The sequence below is a fragment of the Danio rerio genome, chromosome 18 (genome assembly GCF_049306965.1).
Source record: "Danio rerio strain Tuebingen ecotype United States chromosome 18, GRCz12tu, whole genome shotgun sequence".
Taxonomy (NCBI): domain Eukaryota; kingdom Metazoa; phylum Chordata; class Actinopteri; order Cypriniformes; family Danionidae; genus Danio; species Danio rerio.
In genome coordinates this window covers 45,902,501-45,922,500 of record NC_133193.1, presented here as the reverse complement: position 1 = coordinate 45,922,500, position 20,000 = coordinate 45,902,501, and the positions used below count along the sequence as shown (strand labels likewise).

The 20,000-nt window shown below is 36.0% G+C and overlaps 1 protein-coding gene across 14 annotated transcripts in view; it reads right to left on the bottom strand.

The window, feature by feature from the left end:
- Positions 1–20,000, bottom strand: part of nectin1b (nectin cell adhesion molecule 1b) — a 525,250-nt gene that overhangs the window by 440,311 nt on the left and 64,939 nt on the right. For 2 of the 14 annotated variants that reach the window (XR_012393697.1, XM_073929163.1), the window contains exon 1: positions 14,707–14,891. Coding sequence is in view for 1 of the 4 variants with exons in the window: in XM_073929163.1 (XP_073785264.1) it covers positions 14,707–14,865 (159 nt within the window). In the remaining 3 variants the exon portion in view is untranslated. 14 annotated transcript variants of the gene reach the window in all.

The following is a 20,000-nucleotide window of genomic DNA, read 5'->3' as shown; positions in this document are numbered from 1 at the left end:
ATATAACTGATTGACCTATATTGTGGCAATTGTGAGAAACAAATGACAACTATGCAATGACAACTACAGGATGCAGTACAATATAATAAAATCCAAATTCATGCTTGTTGTCATTAGTTAATACGATGTTTCGCAACCATGTTCCTGGAGGACCACCAGTACTACACATTTTCCATAGCTGCGTCCCAAATGGCACACTATACACTATGCACTCATGCACTATGTACTTATGCACTTACACACTCAACGGGATAGTATATGTATGTAGTGTTGTCCCAAATGGCACACTAATGTTTTTTTTACTAAGCGGAAATTCAAACCGTTTCCCTGATGACGTTTGACGGTTGCCAAATCAGTGAAATAAACAACTGAATTATCAAATAATACCTGCCGTAAGTACTGCCGTATTCACCATCGGGAGGCGCTATAATCACTCTTGTAGGAGAATTTTGCTTTCATCATCCAAAATAAATAGTTATCCAACATGTGTGTCCGATAGCTCCGCCCCTTCCGCTACGCAAGCAAACCTGCATTCGTTGAGTGCGTGAAGTGTCCATCATTACACACTTCATTTTAGCGGCTGAATGAGTGCATCATCCGGGTAATTAAAGTGCACTTATTATTTTTAGAATTTTCAGTGTGAACACACTACTTATACTATTCATACTACAAAATGGCGTAGAATAGTGCACAAGTATGCGATTTGGGACGCAGCTAGTGTCTCCTTAACCAAACACACCTGATTCAGATCATCAGCTCATTAGCAGAGACCGAAAGACCTGAAATGGGTGTGACAGACAAAGGAGACATCCAAAACATGAAGTGTTGGTGGTCCTCTTAGAACGTCCTTGAGAAACTCTGAGTTACTGGACTGTGAGTTAACAAGAACCAACAATGAACTTTTTTATCTTAATTTATGTTATTGAAGGTGAATATATTCTGTTAAAACATATGTTTTGTTTTCTAGTAAATAACCTTACATTTATATACATTAATCTCATAGCAAAGTGTTAAATTTAATTCAAACCATGTAAACCCAGCCAATTTGTCATACTCTTTACTGTAATTAAAGGGTTAGTTCACCCAAAAATTAATCTTCTGTTAATAATCCCAGCAGGCATAGGATGTCAACATGATATCAAACTGACATTATATCCCAATGCTGTGAGACATTGAATTTTGGTTGTAAATGAAAATCGGGTTGATGTCAGAACCCATCATTAGGCTGATATCAATGTTTAACGTCAGACAGACGTTACATTTTGGTAAATTTCCAATGCAACCTAAAAACAGCCAGATATTAAAGTCTAATGATGTTACACTGTGTTACTTTCCAACGCAGCCTAAAAACAACCAAATATCAACGTCTAATGATGTTATGTTGTGTTACGTTGTGGATTTAGTCCTTTAATACTGACAAATATTTCACTCTGATCTGTATAATTAAAATAAAAATTATAAAAATATACATTTAACAACCCTACAATTGTTTAAAGAATTGTGAATGCATCATCGTGCCAGTCTTTTCGAGAAACAAGGCTGAAACTGGCAGATCTAGAGCCCTAATATACTTTGTGTTCAAAAGGCTTTGTTTATTTGTAAAATAGGTGTTTCTATCTAGATTTAGCCTACAATAAAGTAAAATTAGAGGCATAGTTAGTAGTTTAACCTACAGTAACATCTAAAATAGCTAATCAGAAAATACTATAGGAAAGAATACACTAAATATCCCTCAAAATGCTGAAAACTTAAATAAGCTATATTAATAAACTAGACAGAACTAAAAATAAATATATATATGACCGAAGCATGTACTACACATACTAACTGAAACAGTTGACTCCTGATCATCAATGTATAATTCACACACTGTGACGTCTATTAGACATTGGATTTTAGTTGTCATGCTTGACGAATAAATGTCAGTATTTGACATCAATAAGATGTTGGCTCGATATTGGATTTTGGTCACTTTCCAACACAACCTAAAATTAACAAATATCAATGTAATTTCACATCGTTATCGGACACCAAAATAACATTCTACTGAAATTTAGCCAAAATTAATGTATGTCATTGTGTGTCTGCTGGGATTTTCTCACCCTCGTCTAGATTAAATTCAAGAATTCTCACTATAGACAGCAACAGTAACGACATGTTCAAAGTCCAGAATAAAGAACTTTCATGTTTACAGTTTTCATGTGACTTTATGAGTGGTTTAAATATATTCATCACTACAATCATCCAAAGCTCCCAGAACATTTTTGTGGTCCAAACGTTTTTAAAAAAAATCACCCATGTTCACCTATTTTTTCTTTCCTACATTATAGATTCCTAACCTGGTCTGGGTCTGATGGTAAAAAAACAACAAAATTTTTACAGTTTTTGATGCACAAAAGCTCTCAGATATATTCTAAAATATCAATATTAAATATATATTTGATGTTTTGAAGATGAATGAATGTCTCAGAGAATTGGAAAGACATGAGGTGAGAGATTATTAACTTCATTTAAATTTTTTGACAAACCAACCCTTTAATTTCTGTACAGATACATTAATTGAAGTGTTTTTTTGTTTTTTTTTAATGTAGACATTGACAAGTTTCAATGATGTTAAACAATATTAGGTACGTTTCATGGTTGGGAAAATAGAAATGTAATTTTAAACAGTTATTTGCTGCTTTTTTTTTTTCATTTTATTTATTTATTTTTGTAACAGTTTAACAATTCAGAGCAGTGTTTCTCGAAAGGTGAGTCGTGACCCAAAATGGGTCGCCAGAAGTGTTTTGAGTGGGTCGCGGAGTGCAATTGTGATGCACAACATCAATTTTGAAAGAGTGTGTGAAAGCCGTTGACTTTTGTCAGACATGATGTATGTGCGGGATGAAAACACATTCTCAATAAAAATCAGTGGCCAAAACTATGACAGATTTGAATGCTTTTAGTTGAAAAGGATGTACAATTGCCATCTAAAACAGCATTATTAGCCCCCTGTATATATTTTCCCCAATTTTGGTTTAACGAAAAGAAAATTTTCTCAACGAATTTCTAAACATAATCATTTTAATAACTCATTTCTAATGACAGATTTATTTTATCTTTGCCATGATAACAGTACATAATACCCTACACTACCTGACAAAAGTCTTGTCGACTTTCCAAGTTTTAGGAACAACAAATATTAACCTGACTTCTAGTCAAACATTTGGTATCAGAAGTGGCTTATATGAAAAGCAAGTGTCACAAGATGGTGAATCACAAAAATCCATGTGCAGCAATTTACTATGCCAAAAAAAACAAAAGGATATTCCCAAACTTGCACAGGAACTACAATCAATATACAAAAATATAGCAATGAGTCCAGACAAAAGAACTGACAAAAACCCCAAAACATGCAAATAAAAAAAAAAAAAAAACAGGACAGGACAGGAGCGCTAACAAAAACAATCATGAATCCAAAAATCAGCAAATGTTAAACTAGATCACCAAACATACATACATACATACATACATACATATATACATACATACATACATACCAGACACGAGGTACAAACAAAATCCTAGGGCAACTAAAACACAAAACAAAAGGGTTTATATCGACAGGGCTATTTTAACAAACAAGAAACAGCTGTAACAATTTAATCAGAAGTGCAAAGGATTATAGGAAATGAAGTTCAACTACTCAAGTGTCCAAAAAGGGTACTGCAACAGGTGTGACAACAAGGGCCTCTATATTACGCTTATTTTACCAAAGTAATATGTGATCATGATTTTTAATTATTTAATTACACTGTAAAAAAAAATCATAATTTTTTGGTTTATTTCCGACTGGTGGAGTGCCGGAAAAAAATAAAATAACGGCCGTTAAATTACAGAAATTTACCGGAATATAACAGACATTAATTTACAGAAATTTACTTAAATTTAAATTTCTGGTAAATTTCTGTAATTCAAACTTTGTTTTTTTACAGTAAATTTTCATAATTTAACGGCCGTCATTTTTCTTTTTTCCTTTCATTTTCCTTTCACCCCAGCTGCCTTAAATAAACCGTAAAATTATGGATTTTTTAACAGTGTAGGAGAGTAAGCTCTGACTTTGCTTAGACAAAAGTCTTGTCCCGTAACAGAAATATTATACAGTATAGAATACAAGTCATGGTGCAGTGGAAAATAATTACTATTGTGTATGACTCCCTTGAGCTTGGATAACTGCGTCCATAAATCTCTGCAATGACTCAAATCACTTATTAACTTTGTTATCTGGAATGACAAAGAAAGCGTTCTTGCAGAACTCCCAGAATTCATCAAGATACTTTGGATTCATCTTCAATACCTCCTCCTTCATTTTAACCCAGACATGCTCAATAATGTTCATTTCTGGTGACTGGGCTGGCCAATACTGGAGCAACCAAACTTTCTTTGCTTTTAGAAACTTTCATGTGGAGGCTGAAGTATGAGAAGAAGCACTATCCTGCTGAAGAATTTGCCCTCTCCTGTGGTTTGTAATGTAATGGGCAAATGTCTTGATACCTCAGGCTGTTGATGTTGCCATCTACTCTGCAGATATTCTGAATGTAACCCCAAGCCATGATTTTTCCTTCACCAAACTTGAATGATTTCTGTGAGAATCTTGGGTCGATGTGGTTTCCAATAGGTCTTCTGCAGTATTTGTGATGATTGGGATGCAGTTCAACAGATGATTCATCAGAAAAATCTACCTTCTTCCACTTTTCCAAATGATCAACTAGAAGTCACGTTATTATTTGTTGCCCTTACAATCAACCAGAAGACTTTTGTCAGGTAGTGTATAGTCTCTTTACATAGCAGAATAAGTTTCAATGGTGCATACTGGGCTTTAGAGTAAGTGAATTCAAAATCCAGTCAATGCCAGAAGAGGAAACAGTAAAACACTGAACCAAATCACCAACAGTCGCTACCACCCGACTGTGTAATTAAATACAAGCTCTTCAGCATAACAGCCCAATATTGAAATAGTGCACTTATATGCATATGAGCTGAAATTGTGCAGAATGTAATACATTTCAAACGAAAGAGCAGATAAAAGGGAAAATATGCATAGTATCGATTCTCTGCCTTTCTGAGCTCAGATAAGGAAAATGAGCTTTACTCTTTGCTTTAAGCGGATTGAGAAAAATCACCATCCTCTTTCCTTTTCTCCCAGATGTAAGTCCTTTTATCGGACTGCTGTTTCCGTGTTTCATTCGCAGTCTTTGCTCCATGAACGTGCTAGACTGATTAAAGGTCTGCTTCTGAGGTTAAGCCTGTTTTAAGCAGAAGTGCTGTAGTATCACACGTGTTGCTGTGAATGTGCTCGTCACGTCTCCTATTAGTTTACTTACAGAGACACTTTGTATTCAGACTATTAAGGCTTCAACAGATGTTTGATGTTTAGAATGAATGCAAAACTGATTTTGCTGATGATAAATTGTCAGACAAATATAATTGTGATTGAAAGTTTAATTAGTTTTCCTCATATCATTTTTTTGGGTGTGTGTTTTATGTAGTTTACATGGAAAATTAATTTAATTGGCCCATATGTTGTTGTTTTTTCTGTATAATATCCTGTATAATATAAATACTGTAACAGTGTACTGTATATAAATAATATTATAAATATAAATTAGATAATAGTAAATATTACTGTATAATTTTCTTCTAATATTATAATATAATATAATATTCATTCATTCATTTTCTTGTCAGCTTAGTCCCTTTATTAATCCGGGTCGCCACAGTGGAATGAACCGCCAACATATCCAGCGAGTTTTTACGCAGCGGATGCCCTTCCAGCCGCAACCCATCTCTGGGAAATATAATATAATATAATATAATATAATATAATATAATATAATATAATATAATATAATATAATATAATATAATATAATATAATATAGGTTGCAAGAAGGTTGCTGGTTCGAGTCCTGGCTGGGCCAGTTGTCATTTGTGTGTGGAGTTTGCATGTTCTCCCCATGTTGCCGTGGGATTCCTTTAAGTTCTCCGGTTTCCCCTACAGTCTAAACACATGCACTATAGGTTATTTGAATAAACTAAATTGGCAGTTTTGTATTTGTGTCATTGAGTGTGTATGGGTGTCTCCCAGTACTGGGTTGCACCTGGAAGGGTGCCTGTTGTGTAAAACATATGCTGGATAAGTTGGTGGTTCATTCCACTGTGGTAACCCCTGATTAATAGAAAGACTAAGCCGAAAAAAAAAATGTATGAACTAATAATATAATATAATATAATATAATATAATATAATATAATATAATATAATATAATATAATATAATATTATATTATATAATATAATATAATATAATATAATATATTCATCTTCTGATGGCTATTTCCAGTAGAATAACGCACCATGTCATAAAGCACAAATCATCTCAGACTGGTTTCTTGAACATGACTGAGTTCACTGTACTCAAATGGCCTCCACAGTCACCTGAACTCAGTCCAATAAAGCACCTTTGGCATGTGGTGGAATGGGAGATTCGCACCATAGATATGTAGCTGACAAATCTGCAGCCACTGCCTGATGCTATCATGTCAATATAGAACAAAATATCCAGACCAAATTTTCCAGTAGCTTGTTGAATCTAATCCACAAAGGATTAAGACAGCTCTGAAGGCAAAAGTGGTCCAACCCGTTCCTAGCAACATGTATCTAAAAAAATGGCTGGTGAATGTGTACGTTTATTGGATCCATGCATTTGGCTCTTGAATTGGCCAAAAAAAAAAGGCATACAAACATCACTTAGAAAGAACGTTAACCATTGCTTTATATGTTTTCATGTATTTCAATGTGCTGTCGAGTTGTAATTTGTTTGTTTTTATTTATAACTGACTGTTCATTCGTCTTGTATGAGTGTTAGTTTAATATTTTTTTTTTTTAAGATTAAGAATGTATACATTTCACTGGTATTAAAAAACAACACAATTTTATATGAATATACTTAAAGGTTGATCAAACGTAAATTGTTTTCATTCATTCATTTGTTCATTTAATTTATTCATATTCAATATTCATTGCAGCAAAAATATGATTGTTTTCATCAAATTGTTTGGCTTCTTAAAATGTGAATGTGATGTGGACAGTTTGAAAAGTTATTATTATTTTTTTTAAGATTATTTAAATATATCTAGGAAAGGAAGACACTGAATTAAATTATTTTAGTCTTTGTTTTAAAAGGTCAAGATTAACTTAGAAGTTAGATAATGTCTTTTTTGTTATCCTTTGTGTAAAATACAAGCAATTTCTGCGTAGAAACAATCCCAATATATTTATCTGTTTGTTGTACTCTTTAAACAAAGATTGTACATTTTTAAATGATTATAAAGGTGTTGATTTAAAATACTTTTTTATTTATTTTTTATTTATTTATTTTAACCTATTTATCATTTATTTATTTTATTTTAACTTCTCATTTATTTATTTTATTTTAAATTATTAATTTTTAAAATTTAACTTATTTATTTTAACTTATTTCTTTATTTTGTTTTAACATATCTTATGTATTTATTCGTTAATTTTTAACTTATTATTTTATTTTAATTATTTATTTATTTATTTATTGATTTTAAGTTATTTATTTAAATATTTATCTATTTATTTTAATCTATCTATCTATCTATCTATCTATCTATCTATCTATCTATCTATCTATCTATCTATCTATCTATCTATCTATCTATCTATCTATCTATCTATCTATCTATCTATCTATCTATCTATCATGAAATTACTTCAGTTATTTCCATACACAATTTCCAGGGTATCAGATATGACCATCCCCCACTTCTACTCTACACTCCCTTTTTCCTTTTTTTTTACAGGAGACACTATACAATCATAAGAACACATGTAAAAATGCTTTTTGTGAGCAACTCTCAACGAAACTTTCATAAACAGTTGAAAGGGCCTTCGACAATCGAAAGTGCAATCTATTTCCATCAGCGTTTTCTGTATTGACAGTGTTCATCTGGGTAGTGTTTGTCTATGATTAACTCTTCACCCAATGCCAGCGAGCGCCTGCCAGTGTTTATTGAGCCCTGCGCTACAAAAAAAATGACAATGTTCTCGCCTGAAATGGCTTTTGAAAGCTTGTTTGATGGAGCCAAGATTTCCATTTTCTTGTCCTCTTTCTCTCTCTTTTGAAGACGAGAGAATCAAAATGTCATCTGTTCTGGCAGGCTGTGAGAGGACCAGCGCTGGCCTGACCTGAGAACAGCGGATTCGGCCCGTTGCCTTGCCAGCACCCCAGGATCAACAGGGAAGCAAAGTTAAAAAGGAGGCTGAGGATTTTCCTTTATACCCATGTCGGAAGATGACTGGCTAAAATATCCGGCAAAAAGTGAGCAGATTTCAGCTTTAGCAAGCAATGAATGTTGAGGTAACTTCGGTCAGAGGACAATCATTCTTTTTAGCTTGTCCTCTGGCTTGAACACAGAGGACTTCATCTGTCGGGTACAGTAAGTAGGGTTTGCAGAGACAGAATTACCGTTCCAATTTATTCTGCAAGGCAGTTTTTTCCTTGTATTTTAATCAGTTGCTCAGCATGCAGGACTGTAAATGGCGAAAAAAAAATTATATATTTTTTCAATTAATTAGAAAAATAATCATATTTATTTATTTAGTTTAAATAAAATATCAAAGTGTGAGTGAAATAATGTTCCAGTATAATTCAGTTATATATTATTTTTAGAAATATTTATCATCATTATTTGTGATATATTTATCATCATCATTCATATTTTTAGATATTTAAATATAAAATTAACAATATTTTGACCTCTATCTAATATATAAAAAGAACACATGAAATATAAAGTATATCAATTTAAATTAGTATTAATAATAATAATAATAATAACAAAAACAACATATTTTAAGGTACTCTGATCCTCTCATCAAATGAATATTGTAAAAATGCCGACAAGCAAATTATTGTTACACTATATGCCATTTAATGACATGTGGATGTTTTCTAATGAATGGAATTTAAAGCTGTATTACAATTTAATGTATTTATTTTTACTTTATATATTTAAATCTTAAATATATAAAAACTGAGCATTACTGTACATTAAACTTTTTTTTTTCCATTTGCTACTTGTAAAAAAAACATTTTTGTTCGAGTCAGAGATCAACTATGAAGTTGTCTCGAACACACATTGGCAGCCTCTGGAGTTTATAATTTACAAATCGAAAATATTTTTGTTACAAAAACACATAAATCTGCATCATAAGACATGCGTTATAACCCCTTGTTAGTTTTATGATGTATTTATGCACTTTTGGAAACTTAAAAATGGCCACAAAGTGTGAAGTAAAGCAAGTTAACAATGTAAAGTAACAATGTAACAACGTAAAATAACTTAGCATGAAGTAACTTAATGTAACTTAACATAACGTAAAGTAACTTAACACACCTCGACGTGAAGTAATTCAACGTAAAGTAACAATGTAACAACGTAAAATAACTTTACATTAAGTCACTTTATGCTAAGTTACTTAACATAACATAAAGTAACTTAATGTAACTTAACGTAAAGTAACTTAATGTAAATGAACCTAGTATAACATCGTAAAGTAACTTAATGTAACTTAACGTAAAGTAACTTAACATAATGTAAAGTAACTTAACTTAATGTAAAGTCACTTTGCGTAAAGTAACTTAATGTAACTTAACGTAAAGTAACTTAACATAATGTAGCATGAAGTAATGTAACATAAGGTCAATTAATGTAATGTAGCAATAATGAAACGTAATGTAAAATAACAAAGAAAAAGAAATAACAAATATAAATGTAAAGGATCATATTGTAAAGTAATTTAATGTAAAGTACCTTATTGTAAAGTAACGTAATATAACAACATTAAATAACTTAGCATAAAATAAACTTAATGTAAACGAACTTAAGATAATGTAAAGTAACTCATTGCAACTTAACGTAAAGTAACAATGTAAAGTAACTTAACGTAACAACGTAAAGTAACTTATCATAAAGTAACTTATCGTAAAGTAACTTAACATAACGTATAATACATATATGTATGTAGTAACTTAATGTAATGTAAAGTAACTTAGGATAAAGTAACTTAATGTAAGTAACTTTAAAGTAATATAACTTAATGTAATGTAGCATAAAGGAATGTAGCATTAAGTAACATAGCGTAAAATAACGTAACACTGTAAAATAACTATTAAGTAACTTAACGTAAAGGAACTTAATGTAAAGTAACCTAAAGTAACATAGCATAAAGTAATGTAGCGTAAAATAACAAAAAATAACTCAAAGTAGCTTAACGTAAAGTAGCGTAACAAAGTAAATTATGTTACAAAGTAAAAGTACTCTGACTGTGTTTTGAAAGAAGGTCATATACACCGAAGATGCCTTGAGAGTTGAATGAATTCTGGGTAATTTTTTTCATTTTTGGGTGAACTATTCCTTTAAGACTGCATAACTTGGGCTGTTCAATCTCCAGATACACAGAGCCAAACAGTTCACTTAATCTTGGAAAAGAGGATAACACATGAACATAAACCAGCTGATATCATGGGATTTCTGCATTAAATCAGCAGATTCGAAGAGCAGACCTTAATCAATGTCATGCAATGGCTGCCTTATCTGCCAAAGCAGATGCCTGTCCTGTTATTTATAGATCTGCTTCCTTCTTGTCATATTAGCGTTCAAATACAACTGTTGTGGAGGCCAGGAGGAAATATCGTATTGCTTAATAACTGCACGAGGCGGGTTTTAAAGCCGAGGTTGAGAACTGATAACCTCCCGTCGTGTCTACAAGCCATTGTTCAAAGTCGCAGCGAGCGGCGTAAGGCCATACAAACAGCAGAAAACATGAAGAAACTTACTGACGCTGCATGGAGGAGGACGGAGATCCACAAAATCAGGGGAATTGTTGACTGGGATTTTCACAACAAGTGTCATAGTTCATCTCCTCATGTAATCTGATGTCTGAATTGCTGTTATCGGTGGGAACAGACGTCGTTGGGGGAACTCTGGGTGGACCGAGTGCTTATTAATATGGAGTAAAGCTTAGCACATTTGTGTCATTAGATCTCAGTGTCACTGCTGCTCTGAGACAGACCCCTGCTGCAAGATATGCTGAAGAGCTCATTGAAATTCAGATGCTTGCCTCACTTTTGCATTCAATGATAAATCATCTCGCTGACTCTTGAGACATGGGACAAAACGTCCTACAGCTTTACCTGCCATTAGTTATTAAAATAGCAGCATTTTCTGTTTGTAATTCATCACTGGACTGTTCTTAACACAGCTGCACTGCTTTGCATTTTTCACGTTATTGTTAACTGTCCTTAAAGCATATGCTTTCCACTGAGAGCAGCTTTAACTATGTACCTCACAATCAGAGATGTAAAGTAACAAAGTAGAACTACTTCACTACTGTACTTGAGTACTAAAAGGCTTCATCTGTACTCTACTGGAATATTGTTTTCTCCTACTTCCACTTTTACTTCAGTAGATATTTTCGATGAGTTTAATACTTTTCCTCCAATGGATTTTTTATGTGCTGTATCGTTACTCGTTACTAGGGGTGTCAAAATGATTGATATCAGTTCAGTAATCGATCATAACCGGTTATTACGTACTAACGTCATTTATCTCCTATGCGCGATGTCGCAGTAGAATACTATGGTGAAGGAGGCGAGGGCGAGTAAATAACCTTTTCACTACAATGAAGGCGGCCCAGCACACAAGCCGCTATTTCACTAATATGAGGATATGCTGTAAAACTCCATCTTTACCTCTCTTTCTCACTCTCATGATGGTCAGCAATGTTGTGCCATTATTGCCTTTTTAGCACAAGTATAGGACAGAAACTTGCCAAACAGTAATGTGTGAACTGTGGAGCGGGCTAAATCTGAAAAAAATAAAATAAAATCTGTATTTTTTAGTAAGTGTACTAATTTTTTTGCTTTTATTCTTGCCATAATAAAAATATATTTATAGAGCAACTCATGTTCGCTTGTCATTCAAGAGTTCACACTTGGATACTTGACTATTTAAGCAAGTATGGCATGCTGTCCCGGGAGAGATCCTTGAGCTCGGTGATAGATGAGCCCAAGGCTCCCGCCTGGTCAATAAGCATTAGGCGGGATATGAGATCAGGTAGTTCTCGATAGCTTCCCAAATAGACTACTAGCTGTGCTAGTTTGTAGTAAGTGCTTGTGACTTTAACCAGTGGCGTAGCGCAAAATGCGGAGGCCCCCCTGCACGAATCACTGACGGGGCTCCCTGAGGAGGGGGTGGAGGATGGTGGGGGGTGAGAGACAACACTGGGAAGCGATCACAAATTGAGGAGCGAGGAAGGTAGGCGGGGTGGAGCAACAACGTGGGGAAGCCTTCACAAACTGAGGAGCGATCACAAACCGAAAGCGGCGAGAGCGTCAAAGTAGCCAGAAGTCATTTTCAATGAGAAATGGCGGTGAGGAACAGCGCGGTGCGTCTTCTCCGTTGTCAGCGTCGAGGAGAGTTGAAATCAAGTCAACTTTATGGTATGAGCTAAGACGCGGTTCGGTGGCAAGCAATCAGAATGAAGTAGTCCACCGCTTGAGAGGTGTTCAGAGAACACAGACCTGTTAACTTTGGTTCCGACCACAGTTGTTCCCAAGAGTTTGATTATTGCGGTTGCCGGATTAACAATTATTGACAATAGTGACGACGCAGGGCCCCCTAATCACGCGGGCCCCCCCCTCGGTGCGTGCCCTGCGTGCCCGTCCGCTACGCCACTGACTTTAACTTTTGTTGCATGGTTTTTGAGTGTGGGAGGAAACCGGAGTACCCGGGGAAAACCCACGCGAACACGGGGAGAACAAGCAACAGAGTATCGATTGGCACAGCTAATGTTAAACCAACAACCTCCTTGTTGTGGGGCAACAGTGCTAGCCACTAAGTCACCCCAACTGAGTAGGAGAGAAGAAGGGATGGATGGGGGGGTTTCCAAAATGAGATGAGGAATGAAGTTTAGGCTGGATATTTATATTGAATTTAGGGTGATCCGATTGGCTAGTTAGTGATTAGTGATAGGGATCAGCTGTAGTCAATCCTATCACGTGCTCCTCTCGAAATTAATTTAAGAGACTTCACTTAATATGATTTTAATAAACCTTAAAAGGTAAAACTGTCCGATTATGAATAAAAGCAAGTGATGCATCAAAGTTTGATTAATAAATCTTGAACGGTTATAAAAATCCTTATAATCATTAAAATAATTTACAAAAATAATACAAATAATTCGTTTAAAAATATTGAATGATATTAATGATATGACGTAGTTCAAGAAACGTCCTACTTCGTTTATCCGTCTGATTTTATGGTGGGTTTCATTTGACCGCCCCCTGTCGTTTTAAAGAATATCACAACGGCAAACGCTGCAAGTATAAAAGCCTCGTCCATTTCCCAAGGTGCCCGGCGGGTCAGCGGAGGTGTGCGATGCAGCACCAGGCGAAAGTATAAATTCAGCTTAAAGCTGCTCTATTGGATTGAGATTTGGTGACCGTGGAGGCCATTAGAGTACAGTGAACTCATTGTCTTGTTTAAGAAACCAGCCTGAGATGATTTGTGCTTTGATATGGTCAGCAACAGTACTCTAGGCTGTGGCATTGACATGATGCTCAATAAGTACTAATGGGCCTAAAGTATGCCAAGAAAATATCCCCCACACCATTACACCATCACCACAAGCCTGAACAAGATACCAGGCAGGACGGATCCATGATTTCATGGTGTTGATGCCAAATTCTGATCCTACCATCTGAATGTTGCAGCAAAAATCGACACTCATCATACCAGGCAACAATTTTCCAATCTTATATTGTCCAATTTTGGTGTGCGAATTGTAGCCTCAGTTTCCTGTTCCTGTGTGGTCTTCTGTTGCGGTAGCCCATCCGCTTCAAGGTTCAATGTGTTGTTCGTTCAGAGATGCTTTACTGCACAGGTGTCAAACTCAGTTCCAAAAGGGCCACAGCTCTGCACAGTTTAGTTCCAACTCTAATTAAACACACCTGATCAAACTAATTGAGTCCTTCAGGCTTGTTTGTGTGTTGGAGCAGGGTTGGAACTAAACTGTGCAGGGCTTCGGCCCTCCAGGGATTGAGTTTGACACCCCTGGTTTACTGGATATTTTCCCTCTTTCAGAACATTCTCTGTAAACCCTAGAGATGGTTGTGTGTGAAAATCCCAGTAGATCAGCAGTTTCTGAAATACTCAGACCAGTCCAACTGGCAACAACAACCATGCCACGTTCAAAGTCACTCAAATCACCTTTCTTTCCCATTCTGATGCTCAGTTTGAACTGTGGCAGATTGTCTTGACCATGTCTACGTGCATTGATTTGCTGCCATGTGATTGGCTGATTAGAAATTTGCATTAACAAGCAGTCGGACAGGTGTACCTAATAAAGTGGCAAGTGAGTGTATATAGTGTGTTAAAAAAAATAAAAAAGCTAGAAAGACCTTTTATTTGAAAAGAAGAGGGAACATGTTTGTGACTTTTTTTTGTCTTTTTAATACAGCTAAAGCATCAGTACATGCCAGAGGAGAAGGGCTCGCATCAATATTAATTACAAACTCATTCATGATCACTGGAATCACTTCACCGCTAATTCTTCAGCACAGGATATCAGTCACTTACCACACAAAGGCTGTAAAGATCAATGACGGCTGTCCAGGAGAGAATGGTGACAGTGACGTGACATGCCCACAGTATTTTAACAGATACTCTTTTTCCCTGCTGGAGGCTCTTGCCTAATAGAGGAACAAAAGCAGAAGATAAGAGCGCCACATAAATCATGTCGACGTGCTCAAACCACTGCAGTGTCCTCGGGAACGGGGCTGGAACTGAAACAGATTACCACTATCAAAACCTGTGATGAAAACAATTAACACCTCGGGCTTCTGACAGACTGGGCTCTGTGATCGAGACACAGTGTTGCTTCAGTTAGGTAATGAATTTACCTCATTGTTGTCAAAGCTCTCCATTTCTCACTTACCGTAGCTGTAATATCAAGCATTGCCCGCTAGCAATTTCAAGCTGTTACTGAATAGTTTTAGATTGGCTTCCTGGTTGGGTAAAGAGCAAGGAACTGATTTTTGGAAGTTTTATTATTAGCTATAATTATTATACTCAAAAACGATGTTTGTTGTGACTTTAGCTAAAAAGTGACCTTTATATGTGTGACTGTGTGTAGGCGCTGGGATGCAGAAGAATGATGCGAGTCGGGTAGGTGTGGTCACTCAAGCTTCTTTTATTGTCCTGAGACAAACACAGCACCATAGGTTTAGTTCGTTTGCAGCTCTGGTGATAATAATGTCAGCAGAGAGGCTTCTCGGGACTGCTGGTACATTACATTTTCTTTAAACTTATACATAGTGATGTATAGTGGTTATGAATGTAAATAAAACATACATGAAAATAAAATAAGTCTCTTTTCCTCTCTCATCAGAATCACATTATTTCTACACAGTAAACTCTAGTGAAAATAAACAGTAAGCTCAAGTGACCAATAATTAGCACTTATTTTTTTTTTTTAGAAAAGGGAACGACAGAACAGGATAAATAGGCCCCATAAACAACAAAACACATAACTCAGCTCGTGCAATATGTAGCATATGTGCTACGGCTAACAAAGAACATCACAAAAAAAAAAGTAAATAAACATACCCGAGACAAACACAGCACCAAAGGTTTAGTTTGTTTGCAGCTCTGGTGATATTATTGTCTTAAAGTGAAATAAACAGAGTTTCAAAGTTCACAAATGCCTGTTAATTATTAATTTATAAGATGAGCCATCACCAAAGCAGCTTACCAGCAGAGAGGCCTCTCAGGACTGCTGGTGAACTACGTAGCACCGCCCCCTACTGTGATGACGCGATTGCAGATAAAAACCAATGGTGAGTGTTTCCAATTGAATTATGAATTTAACAATTATTTTAACTCCGTTACATATGTTTATAATAATTACAATAGCCATACGTATGATCCTCAAATATTAAACTGTAAAAATGCTGGGTTCCACACAATTCTTAAAGTTTTTCTGGGTACAACTTAAATGTTTTATGTTCAATCCACTTAAATTTGTGAAAACGATTACATTAACTTAATTGATTTGTGTTGGGACAACATGAAGGAAGTGAACCCAGCATTTTCTGCAGTCTATTATTGGAGTTAAAGAAGTAATGTCATTTAAATAGGGCATCTGTCGCATGTGGCCATACTTCAAAAGCGCTTCACAATCATGAGGGGCGTCTGTTCACACCACCACGAGTGTGCAGCATTTACTTGGCAGCCACAGGACAAATGCACCAGTGCGCTCACTACACACCAGCTATTGTTGGAGTGGAGAGACAATGATAGAGCCAATTTGGTGGATGGGGATGATTGGGAGGCCATGATGGCTAATAGAGGGAATTTGGCCAGAACACCAGGATTACACGCCTACTCTTTATGAGAAGTGCCATGGGATTTTTAATGACCACAGAGACAGGACCTCGGTTTAATGCAGGGGTGTCCAAACTCAGTCCTGGAGGGCTGATGTCCTGCACTATTTAGTTCCAACTAAACACCTGAACCAGCTAATCAAAGTCTCTCTAGGTTTACTAGCTACTTCCAGGGAGGTGTGGTGAAAAAAGTTGGAGCTAAACTTTGCAGGACACAGGCCCACCAGAAGCGAGTTTGGACTTTGGACACCTCAGGTTTAACGTCTCATACAAAAGACAGCACTCACTGACAATATAGGCCCAATCTCAATTCTAGTTTTGTACCCCTCCCCCTCCTCCTTCCCCTAGGCCTTTAAAACCAAGTGTTAAAGGGAAGGGCTTCAAAATTTACCCCTAAGAATTGGGACAGCACCTGGGACTGACCAGATGTCATCGTGATCTCATGCTTCATATGAGATCAGACGGTCGTGACTGCTGTAGTTGTTCCAGTTGCTTTATTTTTTGGTTTTTATCTTCAGGAAATCACCGAAGGCATACGTTATGTTATCATAACGATCTAATGTGGCAATAAGATTGTAACTGTACTGTGCATTTACACAGTGGCTATATTCATCTATGTAACGTAAACACACCAAAATAACATTAAAAATATAGCAGACACTGCAAAAAGCTGATTCCCAGAGCTCATCCCAAGACTTTTCTGACAGGGTATTCGGGTGTCATTGAGTGTCAGAATGTTGTGGGACTGCTGTACAGGAGATATTATCAGGGATTTTAGATTGCGATTGCGTTTTTTTTTTTTTTTTTAAGCATGATGGTAAAACTCGAATGCGGTTATGAAGATATTATAAAACATGTGCTTGTTTGTTGTAAAAGTTTGTAACAATGACAAACAATACTAATTTGTGCTTTGTACACCAGCTGTGGCTGGTGTATTCTGGGAAATTTTTTTACCCCTTGGTTTCGAGTTTGGTCCTGAAAAATCTCCATTCAAATGGGTATCTACCCCTTGCCCTTAGCCCTACGCCTTCAAGCAAAAGATAATTGGCACACACCTACCCCTTCACAGAAACACGCAAAACGAGGGTAAAACGAGGTAAGGGGAAGGGCTAAGGGGTAGAATTGGGATTGAGACATAGTGCGTCAATCAGTTCTTTTTAAAACTCCATCGATTTGGTTTAGAGAAGAAAAAGGGTGGGCCAGTCGATCAGTCAACCAGTCAGTCGACAGCAGCCTCTGGTGGATTTACAAGAGAAGATCAGGGGCAAATGGCACTTGCGAGAGAAATTTAAGATCTCAAAAAGTGTACACAGTGGCCTCAGGTGGATTTGTAAAAACATAACATGCAAAAAAAACTTACCTCCTGGGACATATTTTACTCTCTCCAGAAATGTAGATAAGGGTACGTAATAAGAACAGGCCTGCACAAGATTTTTTTTTTTCCTTCACTTTTGTCAATTGGTGGAATTTCTTCCTCGCCACTGTTGCTACTGGCTAGCTTGGTTTGGAACTTGTGGAGTTGTGCATTCATGGATTTGATCTTCAGTCCGAACATTCAGCAGTGAAAATTGAATTAACTTAACTGAACTTTAACTCTAAAAACTGAACAGTTTCAATTTGCTAGAACTTCTAAGTTGCTTTGACTCAATCTACATTGTAAAAGCGCTCTATAAATGAAGATGAATCAAATTGAATTCATGTTAGTAAATACATTAACCTAAAATCCTATTGAAAACGTAAAGTGTGACAGAATTCAAGTCAAAAAGTACTTATTCAACTCACTGCATTCAAGTACAGAACCTGTGGGTTAATTAGGCAGATGTCAGCTAGAAGAAAAACAGGCTTTCTATGGAGTCTAAATGATCCAGGGAAAACTTAATTTAAAGGGACTTCATGAGAATGACTTTGAAACCATCAATGTAGTCTGATGAGCAAGTAATCAATGGAATATATAAATATATCATAAATTAACTGCATTCATACGACCCAGTGCTCAACTAATATTTTTAAGCTGCGTCAACACAATTTTTGGTATGGTAAAAAAAAGAGCAATGTGCATTTTCATCGATCCAATGGTTTCTTCAGTAATTAAATCAATTGCACACAACTGCTGAAAATGTGTACAATGAGCCGTACATCACGCTATTAGTGGCACTTCTCTGGATTCATTACCGTCTCGCATCAGAGTAATAGCAGCTCCAATTACACTATTTATGTCCACCAATTTGCCATTGCAATCGAAAAAGGCTATAAACATGGTTTTAGGAGTTCAGAGACTTCTCCTAGCTGTTTATTATACAGACATTACTTTTTTTCACTCACATTAAAATGACTTATGAGGAAACACGGGACACACACACACACAACAAGAGGAAAAACAAATGATCAGATTTATTGGATTTGTTTGTTGTGGATTTGAGTAAAATGTTAATATTTGTTCGACATCTTATAAGTTTTGTTTGAAATTTCCCACAAAGGCTCATTCTGAAAATGTTGCCCTACATACTTTTTGGAGATCGCTAATTATGTAGCCAGAACTAAGTATGGAACGTCGATTATATGACTGTTTTGAGGATTGCATAGGAGGGGAGACAGTACCTGTAATGAAAAGGAAGGAGAATCTCGCTGTTTTCTATTTATTTCAAAGTGTTTTCGTGCCTAAACAAAGCAAATGCACAGAACAGACTCACATTTCATAGCAAGTGGCGGCCCCTGGTGGTTTGGCGGTATGGGTTGCTAATTGGGAGGCTCGGCTCTTTAATGTTTCTTGCAACCCTTCAGAGAAACACTGAAAATACGTGAGAAATACAGGGAAATACCTTTACGGGATGATAGCGGGATAGAACTGTAAAATACGGGAAAATCCCAAGAAAAACAAGAGGGTTGATAGGTATGATACCAATACCGCACATCTTAATTGGAACCTATAGGGTAATACAGGGAAACACACGCACACAAAAATGAAAATCATATTCACTAGACTCGTTAGGTATGGGTTTGAATGAAATGTTAACATATATTTGACAACTTATTAGTTTAGATTGAAATTTCAAGGTTTTCAGACCGAAAAATGTCCACAAGGTTAAGATTTACTGGTGTTACTGTATTTGGGGGCACACACACTTGTACATCCATCTTTATGAGTACAAATGTCCCCACAAAGTCAAAATTTACTTGTATTGATATGCCTGTGCTCCACACAATGTGAGAAATACAAGACACACATTCACACCCCCACACATACACACAATTTATAAGTTAATGCAAAACCTCCCTGGTCTCTTTGCCATTCAAAGCTGTGAAGGACAACAGTCTGTATTCACGGCTCATTCTCATTTGTCATTCATATTTCAAGGTACAAAAACATGTTTTTAAATAGATATGCAGTTGTTAGTGCGTTTACTGAATGAGTAGCGAACAGTGTTACTGGTCATATGCAAATATACTACACATACTCTAACCCAAACATCAGCCCAGCTTATATTCACA